This window comes from Pelodiscus sinensis, chromosome 5, assembly GCF_052426305.1.
Source record: "Pelodiscus sinensis isolate ZL-2025 chromosome 5, ASM5242630v1, whole genome shotgun sequence".
Taxonomy (NCBI): Eukaryota; Metazoa; Chordata; order Testudines; family Trionychidae; genus Pelodiscus; species Pelodiscus sinensis.
Genome location: NC_143056.1, coordinates 107,719,937 through 107,745,187, shown reverse-complemented (window position 1 = coordinate 107,745,187; position 25,251 = coordinate 107,719,937). Strand labels below are relative to the sequence as shown.

General features: G+C 41.0%; 1 protein-coding gene across 7 annotated transcripts in view; it reads right to left on the bottom strand.

The window, feature by feature from the left end:
- Positions 1-10,740: 10,740 nt before the first annotated feature.
- Positions 10,741-25,251, bottom strand: part of DENND5A (DENN domain containing 5A) — a 139,292-nt gene continuing 124,781 nt past the window's right edge. For 4 of the 7 annotated variants that reach the window (XM_075927961.2, XM_089778631.1, XM_075927962.2 and 1 more), the window contains 8 exons: positions 22,441-22,562; positions 21,135-21,280; positions 20,148-20,266; positions 17,673-17,854; positions 16,665-16,747; positions 14,471-14,594; positions 13,219-13,510; positions 10,741-12,556 (listed from right to left, as the gene is read on the bottom strand). In XM_075927961.2, the coding sequence (XP_075784076.2) occupies positions 12,373-12,556; positions 13,219-13,510; positions 14,471-14,594; positions 16,665-16,747; positions 17,673-17,854; positions 20,148-20,266; positions 21,135-21,280; positions 22,441-22,562 (1,252 nt within the window). In that variant the 3' untranslated portion in view covers positions 10,741-12,372. The remainder of the gene's footprint in view (positions 12,557-13,218; positions 13,511-14,470; positions 14,595-16,664; positions 16,748-17,672; positions 17,855-20,147; positions 20,267-21,134; positions 21,281-22,440; positions 22,563-25,251) is intronic. The other 3 variants (XM_075927965.2, XM_075927963.2, XM_075927964.2) reach the window with 1 other exon arrangement.

Here is a 25,251-nt window from a genome sequence, read left to right as displayed (position 1 = left end):
AGACACTTACCTTCCTTCCTTCCCCCCCCCCCCGCATCCCCCTCCTGTTCTGAAATGTGATTTGTCCTTTTCATATGTGTTCATTTTTTAAAATTGTATCCTTTGGTTTATATGGTTGTGACTATTTTCTTCCACTATTTGATCTGAGGAAGTGGGTCTGGCCATGAAAGCTCATCATCTAATAAACCATCTTGTTAGTCTTTAAAGTGCTACATTGTCCTGCATTTTGCTTCATCCATATACAGAAGCACTGCACATGAACACATGCACGCAACACATACACCCTCAGGGTTTTGTTGTTTTTATTTACATGCTAACTATGCTCAATCAATCCTGTGCAAAATACAGAGGTAGACCCCTGTTGCACACAGATTGTAATGAGGCAGGCCCCCATACATCCATAACCCTTTTACTAAACCAGAGATTACTGACACCTTCCCAGAGCTGGTTCCCTCTGCAGTCAGAAGTATTTGGAAACAAAGACTTATTTGGTCAAAAAAAATGTTTTTTTTGTTCTTCCTTTTACCTCTCTATGCCCAGTGAAGGCAGGCAGACAAGCTGTATCTCCTTCTTCCCCCTCCTCTTTCCTTTTGTTCTAGAAATGACCCGGTATTTCTCCCAGTTGTAAGTGTGTTTTATATACATTGATAAATCTTCGCTTAGTGAAACTTTCCCTCCATCTTTGTTTTTGTCTCCTTAATGGTAGCCATAAAGTACTGCCTTCCTTTCTCACTGGAGCATCAGGCTTCACTGCTTTTGAAATGATCAAAGTTATTTTCTTTTAAAATCCAGCTAAAAACAACCTATTGTACATCATGGACATTTTTAGCTGCAGTCAAACCCATCTATAAATGCATAAAACTGACCATTAAACACTTGAGGGATCCCTATGCTTATTTTATCAAATAGAAAGGTGTGGGAAGTTAAATTAAAGGACATTGTGGCTGCTGGTGCATTGATTTTCGTGAGCTTGTAAATAAAATAATGTTACATAGCATTGTCCATCCAAACATCTCAAAGTGCCTTATATCCATGAATTTAGAAGTCAGAGAACTAGCCTTGACAGAGAATACAGCCACTGTAGACCATCTCATTTAAAAAAAAAAATAGTGCTTTGCACTTCTGTGGCACATCCATTCCAAGGTTTTCAAAGTGCTTTACATACATTAATGAGTTAAGTCTCACATCACTCCAGTGAGGTGGCAGGGTAGGCAAAAACTTACATAGAATCAAGTCCATTAAAGATATAAGCTACAAGCCACATTTTAAGGCACAATAAAAGCAAAGGGTCTTGACAGTATGAAAGTAAGAGCCCATTGGAGCCCAAACAGAAAGCTTAGACTATACAGACAACTAAAACAACTTCAGTGGTATGCAGAACTTTTTGTTTATAGATCTCTCAGTGCTTTGCAAAGGAGACTAAATATAATGCTACTGTGATCATCAAGAAACAATGCTAGAATGTTTCCCTTTATACAGGTCCCTCCCCTTTATCCCTCATTCAGAGACACACAAATCAAATCCAATTTGAAGTAATAAGCTCAACTCAGGCCAGCTTCTATAAACCTTTTTGGCATAACCAATTCTTTTAAATACAGAGGCACTTATAAAACGGAGTCACAGTGGGAGATTAAGACTCAGAGCTGTAGAAACACACAGGGCATGATGAGGTCCTTTTGGAAGAAATGTTAGGAAAAAGCTGATGAAGTTCAGAGCTTCATGAATCTGGACTATAAGAGTGAGGAGAGAAGGAAAACTGAACTCCAAAAGTAGTAAATTGCCCTGAAAAGACTGAAAGCAAGAAGTTGTAAAAAGACTGCCCCCCCCCCCAAAAAAAAAACAGGCTACAAACCAATGGTTGATACATCAGCCAACAGATGTGTGTGACCAGAAAAATATTGATCCTAAAATCAATTGTTCAATGGTTAGATGGGTGTTAATATTTTAAACCTGAAGCTGAATGGTTAATATTTTCTGTGTATACCTATGAGCTACAAACTCATGTGACTATCATGCAAAAGGGTCTTATGTCTTCAGGGTTCCTTTGTAATTAAGTTTACCTTAATTCTTTCAGGGATTCTTTCAGGCAGCTAATGGACACAGACAAGACAATGTATGTTCTCCCTATCTCTAGCTCCCAGACTAAATACAGTTTTTGCTGCCTAGTATCAATCACAGTGGGTCTTCTTAAACTCTAGCATGGGCTAAGCAATCACAAAACAACTGTAGACAACACTGGAATCAACACTAGGTTGAGCTGAACTAAGTTGTCTGGAGCCTTAGACTTGAAAATACTGTTTTGCACTCTTTATTCCTTGTAGTCTTGTTTAATAACAGCCCAAGTCTTTTAAAGAAAATCTGGTTAAAGATACATGACAGAAGTGAACAGAGATTCACGGTGGGACAGAGATAGTGCATCAATTTGTTAATTCAGTACTTTGAGCTTAATTGGACTGTAAGATGACACAGTGCTTGAGGGAAACTGAAGCTACCACAACCAACAGAGAGATTCCTGCAGGTAGAAAGACAGAGGGACAAGGGAGAAAAAAGATAATTGAAGGGACCATCTTCAACATTTCATTTCCCAAAGTTACATTTGTCTATGTAGGTACTTGCATGTCCCTCATCCCTATATGACCTTTGCCCTTTTCACCTATATACGGTTATCAGGCTTTACTTAGTGTTATCATGAGTTGATCTCTGGAAGGATTTTGCATTGGCATGATGATTAGCCACAGTATCTGAACACCTCCCAGGTTATTAGAACTGGTAAAGTAAGCTCACACTGGCTATGTCTACACTGTGATCTTTTTCCGCTTTTTTGTTTTTTGGAAGAGGCTTTTCCGACATTTGGCCCGTCTATACAAAGCCAAATGTGAGGAAAAACCTCCTCTTTCGGAAGAGCCCTTACTCCTCATAAAATGAGGAATACAGAGCTTCTGAAAGAGCATGCCTGCTTTTTCGGAAACTCTTCCAAAAGTGCGGACATGTTCCCTGGACGTGGCAGAGTTTTTCCAGGATACCTCTGGTACCCCGGGAAAAACTCTGTAGTGTAGACATAGCCATAGTCGACTTCCAGAAGACAGTAATGAGTGGAGTTTGTAATTTAAAAGAGACTGATCCTGCTCCCACTGAAGTCACTAGCACATCTTGATCAGGATTGAATTCTCAGAGAATTCTCATGTACTGCCAGAGTCACCTAAAGGAGCTTGCGCCTGTAACTGAGAATCAGGACTTTTAGCTTTTCTTAAGTTGGCAGCTCCCTGAAATGAATTCAGCTCTGGAATAAGTTTCATTGTCACTGATGTCAATGGGGATCACATCCACTTACATAAGGACTGAATTTGGCAACTATTTTATTTACTTTGATTTTATCTACAGTAAAGTCTTGGTTATCCGACCTAAACGGGACCGGAGGATGGTCAGATAACTGGAAATGTCGAATAATAGGGACGGCAGCAGCGGCAGCTAGCGGTGGGGAGCCTCCCAAGCGGGCTCCACTCTTTGTCTTGGGGGCGGTTGGCGCGTGTGCTGCCCTCTCCCCGGTGGATTCCGGACGCTGCGTCCTCCCTCCTCCCCCGGCCCGTCCAGACATGCCCAAGGCCCCGGCGCTCCTGCCTCTCCTCAGCCCAGTGGTGGTCCCTCCCCCCGCCACCTCCTCCCTTCCCTTCCTGCCTCAGCCTGGACTCCGGGCCGCCCGGACATGCCCAAGGCCCCAGCGCTCCTGCCTCCCCTCGCCATACCCCCCCCTTCCCTTCCTGCTTCGGCCAGGGCTCCCTGCTTGATCCGGCCCAGAGCCGGGCTTGCTCCACAGGGGGGGCAAACTCCCTCCCTCCCCCCCCCCAACCTCCCCCTTCCTCTTCCTCCCCCGGATGAGCCCAAGGCCCCGGCGCTCCTGTCTCCCCTTGCCACACACACACCCCCTTCCCTTCCTGCCTCAGCCCGGACTCCTAAAAGCGGACCCGCTAACACTGCAGGATGGCCAGGATTGGGCCCCGAGCAGGACACTGGCCCAGCATACCTGAGCGCTGGGTGAGTCCGCAGCACGGGCGTGAGCTGCCCCAGGAGTGGGGTGGGGAGGTAGGGTTGCCGAGCCCGCACTGCGTGCCATGTGGTATGAAGTGTCCCTGGAGCCCCGTGCCGTCACGTGACAGGCGGCACTGTCGGATAAAACGGAAGGTCGGATAGTGAAAGTAGGATAACCAAGACTTTACTGTACCTTCAAGAGTTGGTTCCCAGAGCAGAGAGTACCTTTGAACATGGATAAATACGCTATCTTCATATTAGCTTTAGGCAATGATCTGCACTGTACAGCTTTCACTTTGAGATTTATAACCCTCGGAAATTTTTCAGTGGCTTTCAAAACCACCGCCAGTAAAAAAACTATCATGCAATAACAAACAGATCATTTAATAAGATTTTAAGGCGCACTGTCTGTGCCAAGCAGTTTTATGGTGAATTACTCATCTCACAGAAGTTATGGACCTCTCTGCAGCAACACAGAATCAAAAAGTTTGTTTATGGCACTGTTCCATACATAAAGAACTTTAGTGAGGTAAAAGAAGTACTGTGGAGCCAACAGTCCCTCCCCATCCACATCCCTCCACCCCGCCTCACTGCTCTTTTTGATTTATCTACATGCAGAAGCAGCAGATTGCATTTAGACTCATTACAAAGAGGTCCAAGAAGGAAAGCTTTTCTAACATCCTTCTACCTAAGCAGGCCCTACTGTCACACCCCAGAAATTCTAAGAGCTAAGAACCTATAAGAAATCTAGGATGATCAATTTTAATATTTGAAGATATAGAGGAAGGGCAAACTAGAGGCCCGGTTCATAAAGGGATTTGGTATATTTGGTCTCCAATACATTAACCATAGCTCAAATGGTGAAACGTATTTCTTCAGAGCTCCAAGAACTTGTACAGTCTCAGATCAACAGCGCCATCTAGTTAAAGCATTTCACAAACTAGGATTATTTCACCGTACACAGTGAGTGAAATTCACCCTAATAGAAAGAATGCACATAAGGTACCAAGCTAAACGTAAGTTTGGTGAGGTTGTCTGTAACGGGGAGAAGATTGTCCAGGAAGATGGTAGCTTTTTATTTTGCTACTACTAAAATCCTTCAAAAAACAAGCCTCAGAAACCCTTCCAAATAATGAATATTGAATTCATATTTAATAATTGATAACACTAATTAATCATCATCTTTTGGTTAATATATTTTTAATAATTTGTAAACATTTCCCTTCTGAAACACCATTTATCAAAACTATGGAATCTTGAAACTGAATTCCATCCCTTGCCTAGTGGTTTGTTTTGATAACTCATAGCAAGGGTTGGTTTGGTTTTATCACATTAAAAAGGTTATTTAGCAGTCTGATGAAAGGAGAGGCTGAGTGTTTGGGGGAGACTGAGTGTTTTTGTTTTTTAACTTTTAAAAAAAATCTGGAAGAGGAGGACACAAAAACCAGGGTAAATTTGAAGTCTCCCAACTCTGGCAGTGTTGTGTTAGGAATATAAACATTACAATGTGTGCCATCTCTCCCATTTCCTCCACCCAGTAGTCCAAGATGGGGACAAAACTATCCAAATGTGGAGAAGCCCACTCATTTGTTTATGATGCACATATGATGGTTATGCACATGAGATATTGCATCTATCAGAGATAAGCCTGCTGCTATTAGTTTATTAAAACAAATACCACAATTGTTAAACCAACCTGTCCAGTTAATACCTTAGAAAAGAAGTGGAGATGGTAATGAAAATGGACCCAGGCTCATCTATTTCAAAATTTGTGAACAAGTATATCAATACAGAGTTGCATATATTTAAATGAGTAGATCACTAAACTCATATAGGAACAGATCCTGCCCTCTCCCATGATGGAGGGTAGCTCTACAGGACTGGTGCAGTTTTGCTGTTCAGGGGAAGGCAAACCAAGCGCAGTGACTCCTAGAGGTGAGTGGCCTGTAAGACCTCTGTACTGGCAGCACTGCTCTCCAGCCTCTCACTGTGGAGGGAAATTTGGGCTCACAGGGTGGATCTGTGACTATATGTCTTACCTTCAAAATAACTGGTTTTGGTATCTCGGCATTTCATGCCCACATATACCCAACCCTAAAGCAGAGAGGGACACAATGAAAAGAAGACAAGCACAGTAAAATGAGCATTGCATAGTCTCTTCTAAAGCTCACTGAAACCAGAAAAGTGGTAGAAATGAAGCCGTGTTAGTCTGGTGCAGCTGAAACAAAATACAGGACTACGTAGCACTTTAAAGACTAACAAAATGGTTTAATAGGTGATGAGCTTTCATGGGTCAGACCCACTTCCTCAGATCAAATAGTGGAAGAAAATTGTCACAACCATATATACTAAAGGATACAATTAAAAAACTGAACACATATGAAAAGGACAAATCAAATTTCAGAACAGAAGGGGGATGGAGGAGGGGGAAGGAGGGAAGGTAAATGTGAGCTAATGATATTAGAGGTGATAATTGGGGAAGCTATCTTTGTAATGGGTAAGATAATTAGCGCCTTTATTCAAATTTGAGTGTAAAGTGTCGAATTTAAGTGTCTCAACGACTTGATTACCTGCATCCTGCTTCAAAGACCTTTTAAGACCTCACTTCAAAGAGAATCATCTGAATTGTCATTCATGCTTAAATTCGACACTTTACACTCAAATTTGAATAAAGGCGCTAATTATCTTTCCCATTACAAAGATAGCTTCCCCAATTATCACCTCTAATACCATTAACTCACAGACATTTACCTCCCTCCTTCCCCCTCCTCCATCCCCCTTCTGTTCTGAAATTTGATTTGTCCTTTTCATATGTGTTCATTTTTTTAATTGTATCCTTTGGTATATATCGTTGTGACAATTTTCTTCCACTATTTGATCTGAGGAAGTGGGTCTGGCCCACGAAAACTCATCACCTAATAAACCATCTTGTTAGTCTTTAAAGTGCTACACAGTCCTGTTTTTTGAAACCAGAAAGACTTTCTTGGCTTCAGTAGTCATTGGATCAGGCTTTATGGCATCCTGAGGGGCAGTGGGTAGAGGGATAACTCAGTGAGACAAGTGAATGATTCATGCAAGTGGTGTAAATAATAGAATTGTCTTTACTACTGGGCTGGTTTCGGCTTGGGTTACATCTTTTCTGTGTTTGAAGATCACTGAAATGTTTCATGTAGACCACAGCTAGGCAAAGATGTGGCAAATTCAGAGAATATATCCTTCAGGCAACTGCTGAGCTGAAGGATGGCCTTGCATATACATATTTGTCAACCAGGCCATCAAGTAAACCTTTCACGTCACAATTGTTTAGAACAGCAGTTGTCAAACTTTTTGGGCTCCAGAGCCCTTTACATGCGTAAAAAATTTATGCAGAGCCCCAGCGGTCCACTGATCGTATGTGTTGTACCTATCGATGTTTCCAGTTTGTCAACCTCACGGAGCCCCTGGAGATGTTTCGCGGAGCCCCAGCACAGTTTGAAAAACACTGATTTAGAAGGTAGCACATGAACCAATCAAGTTTGGGAGCCATTGTTTTAGGCAACTCATGCACTTGTGTAAGGCCTGGTCTTCCTCCTACTCCCATACTGTTGCAATGGGGCATGGGTCTTGGTCCTGCTTGCTGCAGTATCCAGCTACAAAGCCTCTCAGGGCAATGATCTTCTTCACCTGTTGACCCATCTACAGCACCATCCCCACCTTTCATTGCTTCACTTGCCCATTATACACAATTTGAACTTTTTGTCCTTCAGATCCCTGCAGAGTTCTGACCTAGCCTCCATCCCACCCCTTGTTTCTTGTTGTATTCCCCCACAATGTCCCCACCAACAATGCCAGTCTCAACACACCCAGTTTTGTCTCATCCTTCTCCCCTTTATTTCGCCACTATTCCTTCACTGGGGTAGAATTGCCCCTCTACCCCGGTTTACTCATTCACCACCTACTCATTCAAATATTGTCTGAAAGCCCATTTCTATGATGCTCATAAGTTTAAACACTATTTATGGAGAGCGGATCTATAAATTACCCTCCAAGTTTTTAGTGCCCCCATCTCTGATGTATCTTTGAAACTGGGAATATTTTGTGTATTGTACAGTGTTAAGCAAATTGGCCACACTAAACAAGTAATAAGTCATCTGGTACAAATGAGTCAGCCCAGGCCTGACTGAAGTGGCAAGCAAGGACTATTTCTACATGCCATTATGAAAGAGATGATAATTAGCCTGATGAGAAGAAGCTGCCAAAAATGGTACATTAAATTAATGCTGTTCCTCATGTTAGTAGAATTTTTATTGCAATTCAGCAAATAAGCTACATCTGCAAAACTTTCATATTTCCAAGTTACAGTAATACTTGACTGACCTAACAGTTACCAAAAAAAAAAAAAAAAAAGAGTACAGTACCTGGTTTTCTGCTCTCAGGCATCATATTGTAAACTTCAATGCCCACTCTTAAAAAATGCCAGTGAATTCTCCATGTAGTAAAATATATAATTTACTTAACCGATGCTGCATCTTAACTGGAGTAAAAGCCAGTCTCTAGATATAAAAGGAAAAGAACTACAAAGATGAGAAGTACATGTACAATAACTTCAAGTATTTTCAAGTCTCCTACAGTGTCTTGCACTATGGTGACAAAAAATTTGTTACTATACAGAATGACAGTTAACTCTTGTTGAGAGCATCATTGCAAAACCAAAACCTTTATAGAGTCATAAATTCATTGCCACACCAAAAAACTATGGAGCTTTTAACTATTAGGTCCCAGATATACAATTCTTAAAATTTAAAAATACTCTTCACAAAGGAACAAGTAGGAGAATCGTTTTCAGTCCATAAACAATATAATTTCAGCTACAGAACATGACAAAAGGTTCCCTGTAGATATTAATTTTTAATTCAAAAATTTTAAAACAAACGTATTACCTTCAAAGTATTACATTAAATGTAAAAAAACCAAAACCAGCCTTGGTTTTTGCTGTGTACACCAGTATCATAGTATTGGCTATGCAAAAAACATTTAAGAGGTAATATCTTTGTCTGTTGTTTTCTCCTACATCCCAAGGAAGGTGCTAACATGAAAACTGCACTTTTAGCTTTAGTTTAATATGATAAGTGGCTTATTTTGGTCATTCATTTTTCAAAGCATACAGTAAATGTGTCTACTAGCAGCCTTGCCCAATCCATGCTCAAGTTGCAACCAGCGTTCTTGTCCCAGAAGCTGTAGTAAATGGGTAGCTCTCATTCTGGAACAGCATTTTGGAAAAGGCAGAATTATTTTACAAAACTCGGTCTTGTGACACAACAGTTGGCACCTTCTATTGTCATATGGAACACTCTGATTCAGGGACCAGGATTCTTTCCCTATGACATTAGCAGATGTGACTCATGGTAGTATGTTGCATGGAACTGTTGCAGATGATGCTGCCAGTCAGAAGTGACTGCTATGGAAGTGTCTAACTTTGGGCCCAAACCAGCTTCCTTTGTGCTGATGCATCTATTGAGTTCAGGTAAGCAGACTGTGTGGAACTACAAGATGAATTGTGGTGAGCATGTTGAAGTAGTGTGGCGTCTCCTAGCAGGCTTTGACCCAGGGAACTGCTGTTGTAGACTTGAGTCTCACCCTATTCCTTAATCCCTCATGTGTTGATCTGCTTACAAAGACTGCCACAGTGCTAAGCTGCGGAACACAGTTCTCCACCAGAGTCCTGTGCCCAACACAACCACACTGATTCAGCTGCACTTACAGCCTCCTATGACCCTTCCAGGCCTGTAATGATTTGTTCCACTGAAGTCTGTGACCAAACTGCCCTGGATTTCAATGGGACCTAAATGGAGCCCCTTGTCCATGAAAGAGGATAGGAATGGCTCATCATGACATGGTACTGCCGATGAGAAAACATGGTTTAGATTATGCTCTGCCATCTCCCTCCGTGTCTGAACAGTGATTTGCTGATTGGATACTAACATGTTCCAATGAAAAACAACTGAAACTGCTTGACCTGTTATCCAAAGCAACTGCCATTCAGGCATCGGAGACCCTTAATTTGCATTCTTGCATCCTGCAATTGGGGATTTCGTACAATGTATCATGAACAATGAAGTAAAAAACAAACAAGCCACCAAACCAACACTCACTTGCCATACTGGCCAAATCAGTGTCAGAAAAAGAAGTTGAGATTAGCTAACACATTTTGGCTAACCTAACATCTTTTCTGCTTAGGGCCTTTCTCAGGCCAACTAAATCAAGGTAAACAGTATTACCCTGCATCTATAGGACAAGAATTTGAGGCTAGATCAGGGTTAACTAAAATGTGTTCCTAATGTAGACATACCCACTGTAACATACACATGCCGAGTACAAACTGGAGTGTGGACTGAAAGACAGGAAGCTTTTGATTAAAAGTGGTGAGTGTACAAGGATTCTCTGTTCTATTATTCGGGTTGAAGTAGTAATTATTTAAACACAGATACACTCCATTCTAATCCTCCTCCTTCCAAAATTAATGGGGGAAAATTGCTCTATGCACAGTGATGTGAACCCCAAACTGTGCAAGTGCATTCATCCATCCAGTGTAAGGAAACTGAGCATGTGGGCTAGACACTGCCCACTCACTCTTCCAACACTAATAGCCTTCAAGGCAGGATCTCATTTGGATAAAAGAAAATAAGAGTGACAAAGAAACTTCTCCATTTAATAATGAAATAAATAGGACAAAAGTAAAAGTAGTCAAAAATTTAATACATGTGCTATATCTTTAAGTTACGGAAATGAAGCTATCACAAGGGGTCACTCAAATGTAGGAAATAAGAAAAGGTGCCACAGCATTCTATGGATTGACAATCAAGAACGATCTTCTATTCCTTAGAGTCAGGGAAATATTGCTGAGAAGTTTATACAGTGGAGACCACTTAACTACAGAGCCCAGAAATGCTGACCATCAATTCATTATGCTGACCAGGTGTGTCTCTCAAATCAGGTATGCATTTCAAAGGGATTTTATCCAAGAATTGAAATGAATGGAGCAGTTTCTATGCACTTACCAAATCCCAAGCTGTATGCTTCAACAAAATCCAAGCATTCTGAAAGTTACAATCTAGGAGTATAGGCTAAAGCCACACTCTTAGTAAGGTACACAAGCATCCCAGAATTCAGCAGCTTGTAAAGTTAGCACATAGGAGAACTTGGTATTTCAACAGTAAATCCTATATGTAGTCTGTGCTCATCAAGTGAGATCGCCACAGAAAGTTTTGAAATGGAGACATGGAATTAGGTTCATGAGTGGCATCAATACTTCACTGTGGCACTGTCCTTAGCCTCTGTCCCCTTTGCATTAGAATATAAATCAAAGCACATGGGGTTTGGGAGTTATATCTTTAGCTGTTAAATTGAAGAGAATTCCAACCATGGTAAATTCTAATTTGAAAGGCTCGTGCACAAACATTTTTTGCTAGCAAGTCACTCGCATATCTAGGCTTCTTATTTAAGTGGACCACAGTGTACATTTTGAATTGCAAACATGATATAGCCAGTTATAGCATATAAGATTTTTTTAAAAACATAATCTTACAAAACACAATGATAGGTTAAATAAATAAAAACATCAGTTAAAAATACAAACACACAATTTCTTCTGTGCAATTATGTACCAATAGGAAAAATATTACTTTAATCTCTGTCCATTTGCCTGGCTCAGTCTTCTAGAACCCACAAAAAGTAATACTGACAACAAAAAGGAAAGCAATTTGCTGACAAATCAGTGCTCTGAGGCTATTAAAAAGCACATACCAGAATTTGTAGTTTCCCTTGCAGCACAGCAGTGACCCAGATTAGTTAAAAAAAAAAAAACTCAAACATTGGTAGTAATGTTAATATATAAAATATTAGTTTAAAATCTCTAAAATGACCTTCTTAGCAGAAATGGAGTGTGTACATTAAAACTTACAACATACAGCATATCTGAAGGCAAATTCAGGAATGCTGAAAGGCTCACAGCACATTATCTATGGCAAGGAAATACTGCAGCTTTAAAATAAGCCGCACAAATAGTCATCTCTCTCTCTTTCACATGAAAGTGTGTAAAAAGCAAATCAGCAAATAAACTCTAAAATAGATTTATACCAAAAAATCCTCATTTTTCCCCTTTTAACATTGCGTTTACAGCTTCTGCCCATTTTTCTGCACTATTTTTAAGTTTTTCAGGAAAAGTCAAAGTCGTGTTTTGTAGCCATAAACAAGTTCACAATACAGCCTATTAGCAGAAAGAACCTTTGCATACTAATAAGAGTTGTTCCTTGTTGCTTTTCTTCTTCTTTTTTTTTTTTTTTTTTTTTGAGTCTGCGGTGAAAAAGATCAGATGTCTATTCCTTTGACAAGAGAAGCCTCCAGCGTAATGTTGAACTCCTGCAAGGTCTGCAGCACTCGAATCAAGGAATTAACAAGAGTGTGGTCCTTAATCAATGCTATGTCCTCGTACATCTGTGCTGTGATTGGACAGTCTGCAAGCAAGGCGATCCAATGGTGTAAGAGGTGGTCTCTGAGAAAGACAGATTTCAGAATTTGTAAACCACCACCAAAACCAAGTTAATGTCTCATTTTTAATCCATTTTTTTCATTTTTTTAAATACGATTGACCACTGTCTCCAGATATACTGGCGAAGGGGGAATAATACTGTAACTCCTGCTATGCACTATGCAGACAAGTGAAAGGGCACAGAATCCACTCACGTCACTTGCTAGGGAACTCCCACAGGTGGCATAGGGCTGGCTCTTATATCTCCCTCCCTGTTCATTTCAGTGAACACTGAAGAAGAGAGGGAGTTGCTGCTGTCACCTGAACTGAGGCAGATGATCTGGCTGTTCAATCTCAGCTTCTTCCTGCCCCCACCCACTTTCCTGGGCAGCCAACCAAGCTCCCACCTTGCTCTCCTTGCCCACTTGCTCACTGTTTTGTTTTTTTCACACTGTACCCATTTTCCAAAATCTCAGATCTTTCCAATTTTGGGTGCCCCTGAGACTTGCGGCTAATTGAGATTCACTTCTATGAGAACATCAAGCTTTATTAACCACCACCTTCTATATGAAAATCTCAAAGAACTTTGCAAACATTAATCCATCCTCATAGCACAAGCAGCCCTATGGATTTCATCTCTCCCGCAGCAAAACCCTATGTATAGGATTTAAAATGTTCCTCTCTACCTGGCTCCAAGGCACACCAGCATCTGAAACTTGCCATCCTTCCCAATGTTTCTAGGAGTGTTGTTGATAGCAGTGATGAAGCGACAAAAAATCCTGGCTCTAGTCTGCCAGTTCTCCTCTGAGACTATTTCACTCTGATCAAGGGTCTCGTAATAGGTTTGTGCTTTTTCTTGAAAGAAACAAAAAGATGGGTGATGGGACTTGGAGCAGTAGAAATGCCAACAACCATACACATGCTGTGCACTCGTGGTCAGAACAGAGATGAGGGAAGCAGCAATACAGGGTTCTATTCCTGCAAGGCAATAGTCATCTTCAATATACTTCAGTGCAACAGCGATAAGAGAAATGTGTGCTGCACTTATATGAACATTTATAAAGCAATGTAAAGGCCCTCAGCTGAGAGGTTATATGTAAGTGTGCATAAGAATTAGGGATGTTAAGATGCAGTAAATTGGCTAATCAAGATGGGGCAGGCGGCACTGCAGAGACGGTGCTGGGGGAAACTGGCTTTTAAGCCTGCTTCCCCCTCTTCCTTGCTGCCTCTGATACGTTTATTCTACCCTATCTATGCCTCAGTCTCCCCATGTGTAATGGGGATGATACTTTCCTACCTCATCGAGTGGAGAGAGAGGATTAACGTCCATTAAAGAGTGTGAGGCAATCAGATACTTTGGTGATGAAGGCTATACCTAGACACAACTAGGAAGTGCTATTTAAGTGACTTGCTTTTTAAAAGTTTACAAATTCAAGAGTACAGATATCACTGTGTGTAGTTACTAGTGTTTTTATTAAGATGATTCAGCCACTCAAATAGGACTTTGCCATGCATTACACCTTTCACACGGCTCTATTAAAACATCAGAATAGCTACCAATCTCCAAGTTTCCAACTCATTCTTGCACCACTACATTAGGAAATATTCGCACTCATCAGTTATAGGCATCCAAGGGGAAATCTTACTTGATTCGAGTAAGAATCAGAGAGAGAATGTGCAATAAATTTACTGTAATCCCTGTAGATCACAGATACAGTCTCTGTTCACCTTTAGGGAAAAATGAAGACCCAATGTGTTGCATCAGCTTTTTTAACTGGTATAGACAGGAAGCACTCCAGTGAATGTCATGCAAGTATGCCATTCATGCCAGCTGAAAACCTGGCATATACAAAGTGCTGAAGGCGCTATGGAGTGCAGACATACATACTTTACAAGTTTACAGCAATGCATTGGCTGGTATGTTTTCCTCACACTTACCGAGAAAGTCCCAAATAAAGACATTTTTGAAGAGTCTGGGTGATTTAAATCCATGCTGAAACACCTGCTCAAGAGCCGAAACGAGTCCACTTTCTCCACATAGCAACAGAGTGAGACTGCCTCTCTGCAAAGGACATATGGAAACAAGCAAACATTCTCTTTTCTATTTTCCAGTTCATACAGAAAAGTAAAGTAAAGTATTGATGAATGGTATTATGGGCAAGGTTATTGGGGACTAAAGTTAAGTTCCTAAACTCATATGTAGGCAGCAAAATATGTAGTTTGATTTCCAAACGTCACGAGAATTCAGTAGCTCCTGCTGACTTCTTACATCTTCACATTGACACATATTCAAATGAGGCTCAAGAAGGAAATCTCCAGCATGGTCAGGGTCTACAGTGTTTAGACTTTGAAAATCCTACTCTTTATTATTGTGGGAACTGTTAGTAACCTCTGCATAGGAAAATCTATCTGTGCTAACCTGAGAATTTTATTTTGTCATTACAATGGGTATCTCAGCTTGCTTGCACACTGGAGGCCAAACTAGACCTGTGAGTCACCTGCCTCCTGAAGCCCACTCTACTTGAGATAACTTTCACAGCCAGGATAAGTCAAGGCTACTTTCCTACATGACAGATACATGTCTCACATGACAGGTAGTGCTAACTACAATTTCTCCTCTAAATGCAGAGCACAGTACTTCTTAAGGATGTCAAACAAATCCTTGCATACATTTTCATTTCTATTTTGGATCACTATTTGTCTCCAGGGTAGATGAATCTATGGATCTTATTTTTCAAAGAAAGGAAATGTTCAGGCAAGCACAAATACATTTTCCTATTCTCTGTGCTTTGGTCCAAAGATCTATTACAATGTGATTTGTATTACAGTATGCTCTCTGTGTAGAAAGCAGGATATCTAGATATGGACACCCAAAATGAGGAAGGTTATACATAAATTACCTCCTGCATCTGACCTTTAGGCACTAAGGCGTGGAGACAACTTCTGAAAAAAGAAAGGAATGAAACTGGCTAATATTGGATAACCAATTTGAAAAACTAGTAAATCTTAATACAGGAGACATAATTACTCTGCTCTGAGATGGTCAGTGTGATGGCCTGTTTGGGAGACCTGCAGTTAGCCCTGTGGCAACAGATGGTAGATACTGACCTGGCACTCGAATTAGCTACCATTTGCAAAGAGGTGTTTTTTTCCTTTTGTATTTCATGAACTTCTTATATGACTCTTATTCCTCTATAGTGCCTGGAAGGAATCGGGATTATAAATGGACTTTGCCAATGACTCTGAATAGCCTTGGTTATCCATAAAGTTTCCTATTATATTACTAAGATAGCCTGGGACTGAACTGTCTGAGCATCTGATTCCTGCCTGAGGTACATCTGCATGAAACAGATTTCAATCCCATTGTTTCCAGGGAGAAGCCCTTAGGACAGGGGTGGGCAATAATTTTTGACGGGAGGCCACTTCAAGATTTTAGAAAGAGGTAGAGGGCTGTAGTCTTTCATGATATTAATGGAGGAGATGTGGGGTCTGGGATGGAGGTTGGGTGCAGAGGGGAGCTTGGGGTAAGGGACTGGGGTACAGGAGGGGGACTGGAGTCTGGGAGGGAGATGAGATGGAGCAGGCAGTTGTGACCTAGGGCAGAGGACTGGCATGCACGGGTTTGGGATGTGACTTAAGATAGGAGGGTATTGTGATCTGGGACAGGAGTAGGGGGTGCCAGATCTGGGAGGGGGTATGGGTGCAAGAGGGAGACAAAGGTAGGGTTGCCAGATGGTTTCAACAAAAATACCAGACACACTTGACATTACATCACAATCTACATTACATCTTATTTAGAAAATACTGGACATTTGTATTTTCTCATTTTTATTTTCTCAATTTGTTTCTGGAACAGAAAGCTCAAATACTGGACCATGAGACAAGAGAAGATTTATGCAACCAAACTGAAAACATATAAGACACTTGGTAGTCATATAGATGAATCCTAGACAGAATTTGGCCCTTATTGTGGGTTCAGATAACAGGATGATGGATATTGACCAACAACATACAACAGTACAATTAACAGCAAAAGTGATGTATTGGGAGGTGTACCATTGCAGCTTATAGACTCATTAGCATCAGAAAAACAGAGTAGATAGCTAGTTCCATCATACCAACAATTTCTCACCTCCTTTTCCGGTTTGTGGAAATGCTTGACAATGCCATTCACTGCTTCACCAATCGCTTCTTGTATCTGACCTGTGTTTAACTCTGTAGAAAATAAGAAACAATTTTCACTTACTTCTTAAGGATTTGAGGTGATACCTGTAGACTGGGATTAAAGCACAATGGTAGTGCAGGGTGATGAACGTGCACAGTGACTACCTGTGATATATCTAATGTTTGTGCTGGATTGTCAGCACTTTTTCTCATGCTCTGTAAAGTTTTTTTTTTCCCTTTTTAAACTTGAAGGTGTGGACCTAAGCTGACTGTGATGTTTCAATCAAAAAATAATACGGATGTTGTTTTATACTTTATTATGAAAGTTTTCTGAACAGAGTTTGAAACAAAAGAAAAAAAATGTGCTTTGTACTGTGTGGAGGCAGGGGATGCAAATGTAGGAGTCTTTGAAGTTGTGTTACAGAAGGAGTATTGCTATAAATCCGGGTGAGAGGGAGAAGAAAGTGGAACAAAATGATATGCCGGGAATGACCTGACAAGACAAACCAGAACACCTTCCACAGAAAAGCTTTGCAAATAACTGGATGTCATTGGCAGTGCCAAGAGGGAAGCGGGGGAGAACTGAAGGTAAATCTCCTTGGGACATGGACAGTGAAATTAAAAACCCACAGCTGGCCTGTGTTAGCTTACTCCAGCTAAGGGGCTGCTTAAGGGTAATGTAGATATTCAGGCTCAAGCTGCACCTGGTCTCTAGGATCCTGTGAGGTGGGAAGGTCCCAGAGCCAAATATCTACAACCCAAGTACACATCCCACTTCCCCAGAGTCCTGGGACAGTTGACACTGATCAGCCACAGGTGTCTGATCGCAGCCATACCCTGTGACTCACTCATCACCTCTACAGTCCAACTCAAGGGGACACAGAAGGTATAAATGATGCAAGAAACTTAAATTTTGGAGGCGTCTTTACCGGCAACAGATAATTACAAACAATGCTGCATGTCCCTTCTGACTTACTTGGTTTGTTATTTGGTGATATAGTGACAAATCTTCGGATCATACTTGGTGACTGCTGCAGAGGCGGGGTTCTGCACTGCCTCTCATCTGCCTCGGTGTGTGAAGTTAGTAACTCTCCCACCAGGATCCTCTCTAAACTGCCATCATCCATTCCCTTTCCAAGCCACCTCCCACAAGGAAACCTAAAGATATAAAGGCTTAAAATTGGGGACTACACATACTCCAGCTTCTGGTTATCCTGACTGAATTAAAAAATGATTTTACTCAGTGGCAAACAAACAAATTCTATTTATTTTGGCTCTTTTTGCCAGAGGGAGCACAAGATTCCAGATTTGTGCTGTTCACGGTAACAGATGACACAGATACATAAAATAAAAGAAGCAGCGGCCTTTCTACATTCTCCTCCATACACAGGACATTTGGTTGGCAGGGTTTCTTCCCTCCCGTCTCCCCACACAACAGCATGGTAAGCAAATGATCCTTTTAACCTCTATCACCAGAAGCACCTGTAGAAATATGGATGCAATAGTCTGGAAGAAGTTAGCACATTGGTTCACAGCTCAATTGCTTATGTAACCCTACATGTTAAACACTTAAACCAGGGATGGGCAAGATTCAGCCCATGGACCAGATCTGGCCCACCAAGCCTTTTAATCTGGCCCACCCACCTCTGTGACATGGAACAGCACCGCTCAAAGCAGCTAGCTGCTCCCTAGCAAAAATCTCTCAGCTCCTAATTGGCCGGAAACTGGCCAATGGTAGCTGAAAGATTTTGCTGAGGTTGTGGACACAGTCCAAAGTCCCCTTCCTCCTCCCACCCCAGCAACTAAGAGAACCACATGGAACAGGGCGGTCTGGGGCTGCTGGCCAGTAGGGAAACATGCCAGAGCCTGCCTCTGGTACCCCACCCTTTCCTGCACCCAACTCCCTCCCAGACCATGTACCCCCTTCTTATGCTCCTCCCCCAGGCCAGAATCCTCTATTGCACCCATACCCTTTCTTGACCCTGCAACCCAATCCCCTGCCCCAAGTCACAACTCCCTCATTCACCCAATAATTCCTTCTCAGACCCCATACTCTCTCCTGCATCCCAATCCCGTACCCCAAGCTCCCATCTGTACCTAACTTCTGTCCCAGACACTGCACTCCCTCCATAGAAAAGTGCAGCCCTTGACCACTTACCAAAGTCTTGAAGTTGCCCCCCCCAATCAAAAATCATTGCCCAACCCTGATATAAGCTTTTTTCTGGTCACTTGGCTTCTTCGAAGCATCTATGAATACTTTCACAGCAGCCATCTACAAACAATTGTCTATGCCAGCATTCCCAAATAATGGAATACAGCTATTTGGAAGTCCAGACATTAGGAAATTCTCTCTTTCAAGCCACATTGGCTCAAAATCAAACCAACTCAATCAGGAAAGCAAACAGTGTCCAAAACCAGAATCATGCTCCATTGCTCAATGACAAACGAGCTGACATTGTGAACTGAAAGGATTTACAACTATCTTCTCTCTGATGGAAGGCTGTCCTAGCTTATATAAGCAAGAGACAGAGCATCAAATCACACAGCAAATCACAAATCAAACATGTGACATGTGTAGTAAGAATTATCAAACTTCTCTTACCCCTCTCACTAAATGTGCATAAGTTTAATGCTCAAACCCACTTCCATTCTGACAAGTCCCCAAAAAATCAGTTCCTCGGATAATTGCATAGAGCTTTTCAGATCTGTGCATGTACTACTGCACATTATCTGTATTTGATAAGCAGCAAGTTCTAACTGGCTATTTGTTTAGTCTGAAGGGAATTTCCTTTTGAGATGCTTACCCCTCTCACTAGCTCTGCATCTGGCTCATCAGTTTGGGTTGCTAAATATGAGCCATCCGTAAATGAAACTCAATTTATTTTCATAAGAATCCTGATACTGCTCAATACCAGAAGTCAACTGATCCTCTAACTTAGTGGTTGGTAATTTGCAGCCCATTGGTGCTGTGTATGTGGCCCATAAGACATTTTGTTTACCATTGCCTATGCACAAGGTTGCCAGACTCTGCTGGTTTTCACTGGCATAGTTTTTTTCCTACCAGTTTTACTAAAGTGACACACACTTAAAACAAGGGCACGTGAAATGAGGTGCGTGCTGATTGCACACAGCACTGACTGCAAGAGCCCTGTGCTCCCTCTGCATCCAATCACAGTGCTGCTGCAGTTCAGTTTGCAAATTCTAGGGAGGCAAGCGCAATGACCAAAACGACTCTATCCTGGGAGACTGTCTCGGTTAAAACTGAGATGGAGGGCAAGTCATGCAATCCACTCACTAGCCTAGTATGCCCATCGCTGCTCTAAAACCATGGGCTTCAGCACCTGGCGATGCCGAGTCTGAGACGAGGTGCACCGATGAACAGACAGGCCCGTTACACTAAGTCCCTGCAAAAAATCGACTGCCCAATTTAAAATGCCAAGATGATACTTACTTGTAAGTATGCCCTGTTATTTCATTTCTGACCATCACATATTCCACCAGCCACTTGGCGTAGAGCCCTGAATTATCATGTCCTATTTGTACTGTGGTAAGTTTTCCCAGATTCTGGCACTGCAAATTAAACAAGTTACCTGTTATAGCAAAACCAACTAGAAACTGACGAATGAACTGACATTCACTGAGGCGGTGTAATCCAGGGTACAGGGTGCTGGGGAGAAAAGTCAGGAGACTTGGGTTCTAATCCCTGCTCTGCTGTGTAACCCTAGGCAAATCCCTTTCACTGTCCATGATTCTGGTTGTCCTCAATCTTGTCTGTTTAGACCATAATATATTTGGGTAGGGACTGCCTCTTAGTAAGTGTTTGTACAGCATTTAGTACAATGGCACAGAGATCTCTGCTGGGGTTTCTAGGTACTGCTAGAGGTAACAATATCAAAGACTGATGCACTACTGATACTTATACATGGGGCAGTCTACCGTGACTTAAAAAAAAAAAAAGCTGTTAAGAAAGTCACAGGAGTTTCCTTCTGGGCAGTGGCAGGATCTGGAAAAGGTAAGGTTTGCTCCCAATTTACAATACTGGGGGAATCAGAAACCTCCACAATCTTTTAGAAATGTTTGATACTAAAATGAGATAGGATAGTAGATAATCTGATATTCGGAGGAAACAAAGTCGACTCACTTATTAAAAAAGACAACTGATCTAAAAAATGAACTGACGTAAAAAAGTAGAGGAGGCGGAGATATAAAACTCTTATAACAAAATTAATAAAGGCAGATGTCTAAACCTTCTCACCTCAGCTTGTTTTACCAGCCATTCTGCCCTGCACACGGCTTAAATGTGGGTGTCGTAGTTTGGTGGGTACAAAAAAAGAAATAGTGCTTGTGACTATGATACTGACGAAACTCTGAAAGGTGAATTTACATTGAACAAGAATGTTTTACCAACAAAATATGTCCTTGTGTCAATAATACTGACCTCAAATGTCATCTCCAGTATATTCCTGGGAATCTGCAAGACTCCTGTTTCACCCAACTCTCCTGAGATACAGATCCAAGGGTTAGCAGTGAACATTGAGCCACCAAGTTTCTTGCTAGGCACAATCAGTATATGGTACGGGATCACTGCAAATATAAAAAGCAACTCACTGAAAAGAATACTCTCCAAAAAGAATAATCACATAAAATAATAAGTTGAACCTTTTGTTACATTGTCTTTTCCTCTTTATGTTTAATAATAATATAATCTCTTATCAAATGCCAAAGATTTGAACAGCAAGTATGGAACTGCCAAAAAAAAAAAATCTGAAAACATACAGTGCTCATCTGATAATGTTAACGCAGTCTATTAAAAGTAGAGTGGATGACAAACATCGTAAAACAAAGAATAAAACTATACTTCAAATAATGTTTTTTCATTTACATACCCCTATTTCATTTAGAGAACATAAAATCATATCACTGAGATGGCTACTGTTCCCATTTTACACACAGGAAAACTAAGGCACAAAGGTTAAATGACTTGCCGACGGTTATACAGGGAGAACTGTGTTTAAAAACCAGTTTTCTTTTGTCTAGCTCTGTGCCTACATTTTTGTTATATAAATGCACATGCACTCAGACCATGCTTTGCCATTTGCCCCAATTCAGACAATCATAAGCTGAGACTTGAATTAAGTTAGGCTTGTTTGTTGCCAATATTTACTGCAACAAAGCTATTACATGTTAATGTGTTAAATACTGTAGATGTCCAATTCCAGCTAGTATGCACTGTGAACCTTTCTGTACCACATTACATTAATGGAATGTAAAAAGGGAAAAATCTTCTAGGACCAAGTAATAAACTATTAATAAAAATATTTTTTTAATGAAATTGGTAAGAGTGGGTTTTGGCATCATAATCTAAATCATACAAATTATGTCCCTCAGCCAATTATTTGATTAAACAAAGTTGCTCTGCATTTCTGCATTTAGATAGCAGCAATATTCAGTTAGTGACAATTAAACAACATTATTGATAGCTTTATTAGTTTCATGTTGCACACAGGCAACTCCTACTGATCATAATATTCACTCACTGAGGGCAAAACAAACCTCTGAGTGACAGTAGAATAAGCACTATCACCTCTCAAGATCAATTTTTTTATAGTGATATAGTGGTATATATCTGGATGTGAACAGGAAATTAAGGCAGCTCTGTGAAAGAACCTATCAAAACTGCTTAGAAACTTGCATAAGGAGAAACAACTGAAAAATGAAGCATTGCAGGGAAAACAGGTACTTACAGATTGTTGTGAAAACGTTGGTGAAGCAAAAGTAATCAACAGCATTAAATGACAGAAGATGATAAAGGAATTGTTCTTTCTCATCATCACAGCGGAGAAAGGCGTAACGCTTGTACAGTTTTCTGACAAAACAAAAATAATGTAGGATAGCAACAAGATCCCTTCAGTCATATGCTTTCCATTATATTAGGTCAACTGTGAAGAATATGTAAGCAATTACACATGACAAAAAGTATGGATGCTCAGAGCCAGAAACATTTAATCAGTCAAGAAACGCAGGCATCCTGCAAGCCTGTACATTCTAGAGTGTGTCATTTCAATGTTCTGTGCTATTTTCACCCCTTTTGTCAGCTTAAAGTGCTGCAGGAAGTTCACAGTACAGTTTAAGACATACTAGACCAGGGCTACTCAACTTTGGAAGCCCCAGAGGCCACAATGATATTCATAGCACATGCCACGGGCCGCAACTTAAACGTGGTTGCATATACATGCATGTATATATGCAAATAGCATCTTTCAACACTGATGGACATGAATACAAAGATTAAGGCAAGACTACACAACACACAGGCCCCATGTAAGTCAATTCTACTGATATTAATAAAATGCAATAGTTACCTGATTTCTACCCATATGACAGCACTTTTAATGAGTAATGACAATCTAGGAATTTAACTACGATAACACAGAAGACCATTATGTTGACTCCTTTTTTGTTTTGGCTCCCACCCACCGGACAGGTGTTGAGCCACACGTAAACCCAAACTGCACTGTGGGCCACAAACAAACAGGCCACGGGCCGCGTGTTGAGTAGTCCTGCCGCATGTTGAGTAGTCCTGTACTAGACCTTCTGAACTTAATTTTTTAGGATAAATAAACAGGATAAAATATCTCACTGTGTATATGCAGAAGGAGATTTTACATTTTGGGGTAAGAATTTACTCTGACCCATTTATGCTGTGTAAACCATATTGAGCTAAGGGAGGATCCTGGTGGGGCAAGCCCAAAAAAAGAGAGCTGCAAGATACTTCCCTGATTAGATAACTTTGTGGATGGTGCCACAGCACAGTAGAGATTCTGGACAGCCATGGTGCAGCCCAGAGATGCTGCTGTAACTGAGGCCTGGTCTAGTCTACCACGGGCCATTGATCAAAGTTACACAACTTCAGCTACGCAAATAAAGTAGCTAAAGTCAATGTACTTAGATCTACTTACCAGGATGGCTTCACTGTGGTGAGTCAATGGCAGACACTTCTTGTTCTGGTGGAGTACCAGAGTTAATGAGAGAGCGCTTGGCAATCGATTTATCACGTCTATATTAGACGCAATAATTGACACCCCCCGTTGGATCGATCATTGCCCATGGAGCCAACAGGTAGCATAGACATGCCCTGGGGCTATGTCTGTTCTGCTACCTGGAGGCGCTGTTCCAGGCCAAGGAGACATGCCCATGCTAGTCTGACTGAACTAGCACGCTAAAAAGTTCCAGCTCTTGTTTAGGTGTACCTTTACATAGGTCCCAGGGCTGTTTAAGTGGTTCATGGAGCAGCCCAAAATTGGTAAGGAAGCCAATCCCTATACAGAGGAATTAAATGTGAACAAAGGAAAGCAATCGTGTATACTTATTAGCATTATTTATTTGTTAAGCACTCCCTTGTTTGTTAAGCTCCATGGTTTCAAAACCAACTTAACTAACCCCTAGGCAGAAGAGCAGCAGACATTTGAACACCTAACAGATCAATGATTCCATCTTTCATGTGCAAAACGAGAACTGTGCATATACTTAGCTTATATGAACGGTGCCTCTCTGTGTTTTACCTTTTAAAATTTCTGATGGTATTTCAACAAACTTGAACATTTTTATTCTTTATTTACCCATTAGTTGCCTGATCTCTTTAGGAGTCTTGGTAACACAGCTCTCATTCTCTCTTAGCATTTATGTTTTTACATTAGCCACTTTAACTGTATTGATATTATGCCAATCACTAAGGGTGCATCTACACTGCCACCTTAGCACAAAATAAGATACGCAATCTGTGCTACAAAAATCATGTATCTTATTTTGATTATTATTCGAAATAGGCTATTTTGAAATCTAGCGCATCTACACAATGCCAAATTTCTAAATAAAACACTATTTCAAAACATTCCCTATCCCTCATGCAACGAGGTTTACAGGGATGCCAAAATAGCATGTCTGCTATATTTTGCAATAGCAGACGCATTCAAAAGACGTGGGGTAGCTATTTTGGGATACCTCTGGTATCCCAAAATAGCACTGCAGTGTAGATATACCCTAAGTTACCTTAATATGCAAGATTTACAATGAACCCAGCTTTCAAATGTGCTTCAACAGTTCCAGCTTTTGTGTTTGAATACAAAAGCGACCTTTAGTCATATAAAAAGGGAACACATGGGTATTAGCATCTAGAAGCAGGATTGCATAATATTGTCTACCATTCCAGTGTCTGTGAACAGAACAATCACACGGAATTTTCTGGAACTGATATAAATCACTACAATGACCTGGACTGGTTTTTCATTCTGGATTCATGTGAACATAAAGATTCTTCCATATTTTAAAAAATTGCTTTTGAAATCGGAGTATTCTGCATGACTTTCCATTGAGGTGAAGAATGGTGATGAGGCTAAGACTAAGCTAACTGCCCAATTCCTGATCCACTACTGTTTCCATTTTCTAAGCCTCAGTTTTTGTTAAGCAACAGCAAATAAAAATTGCCACTTGTGTGTAGTCATTATTACAGGGACGGTACGGAAATGTAGCCAGCAGCTTCCCCACCACCATCCTCA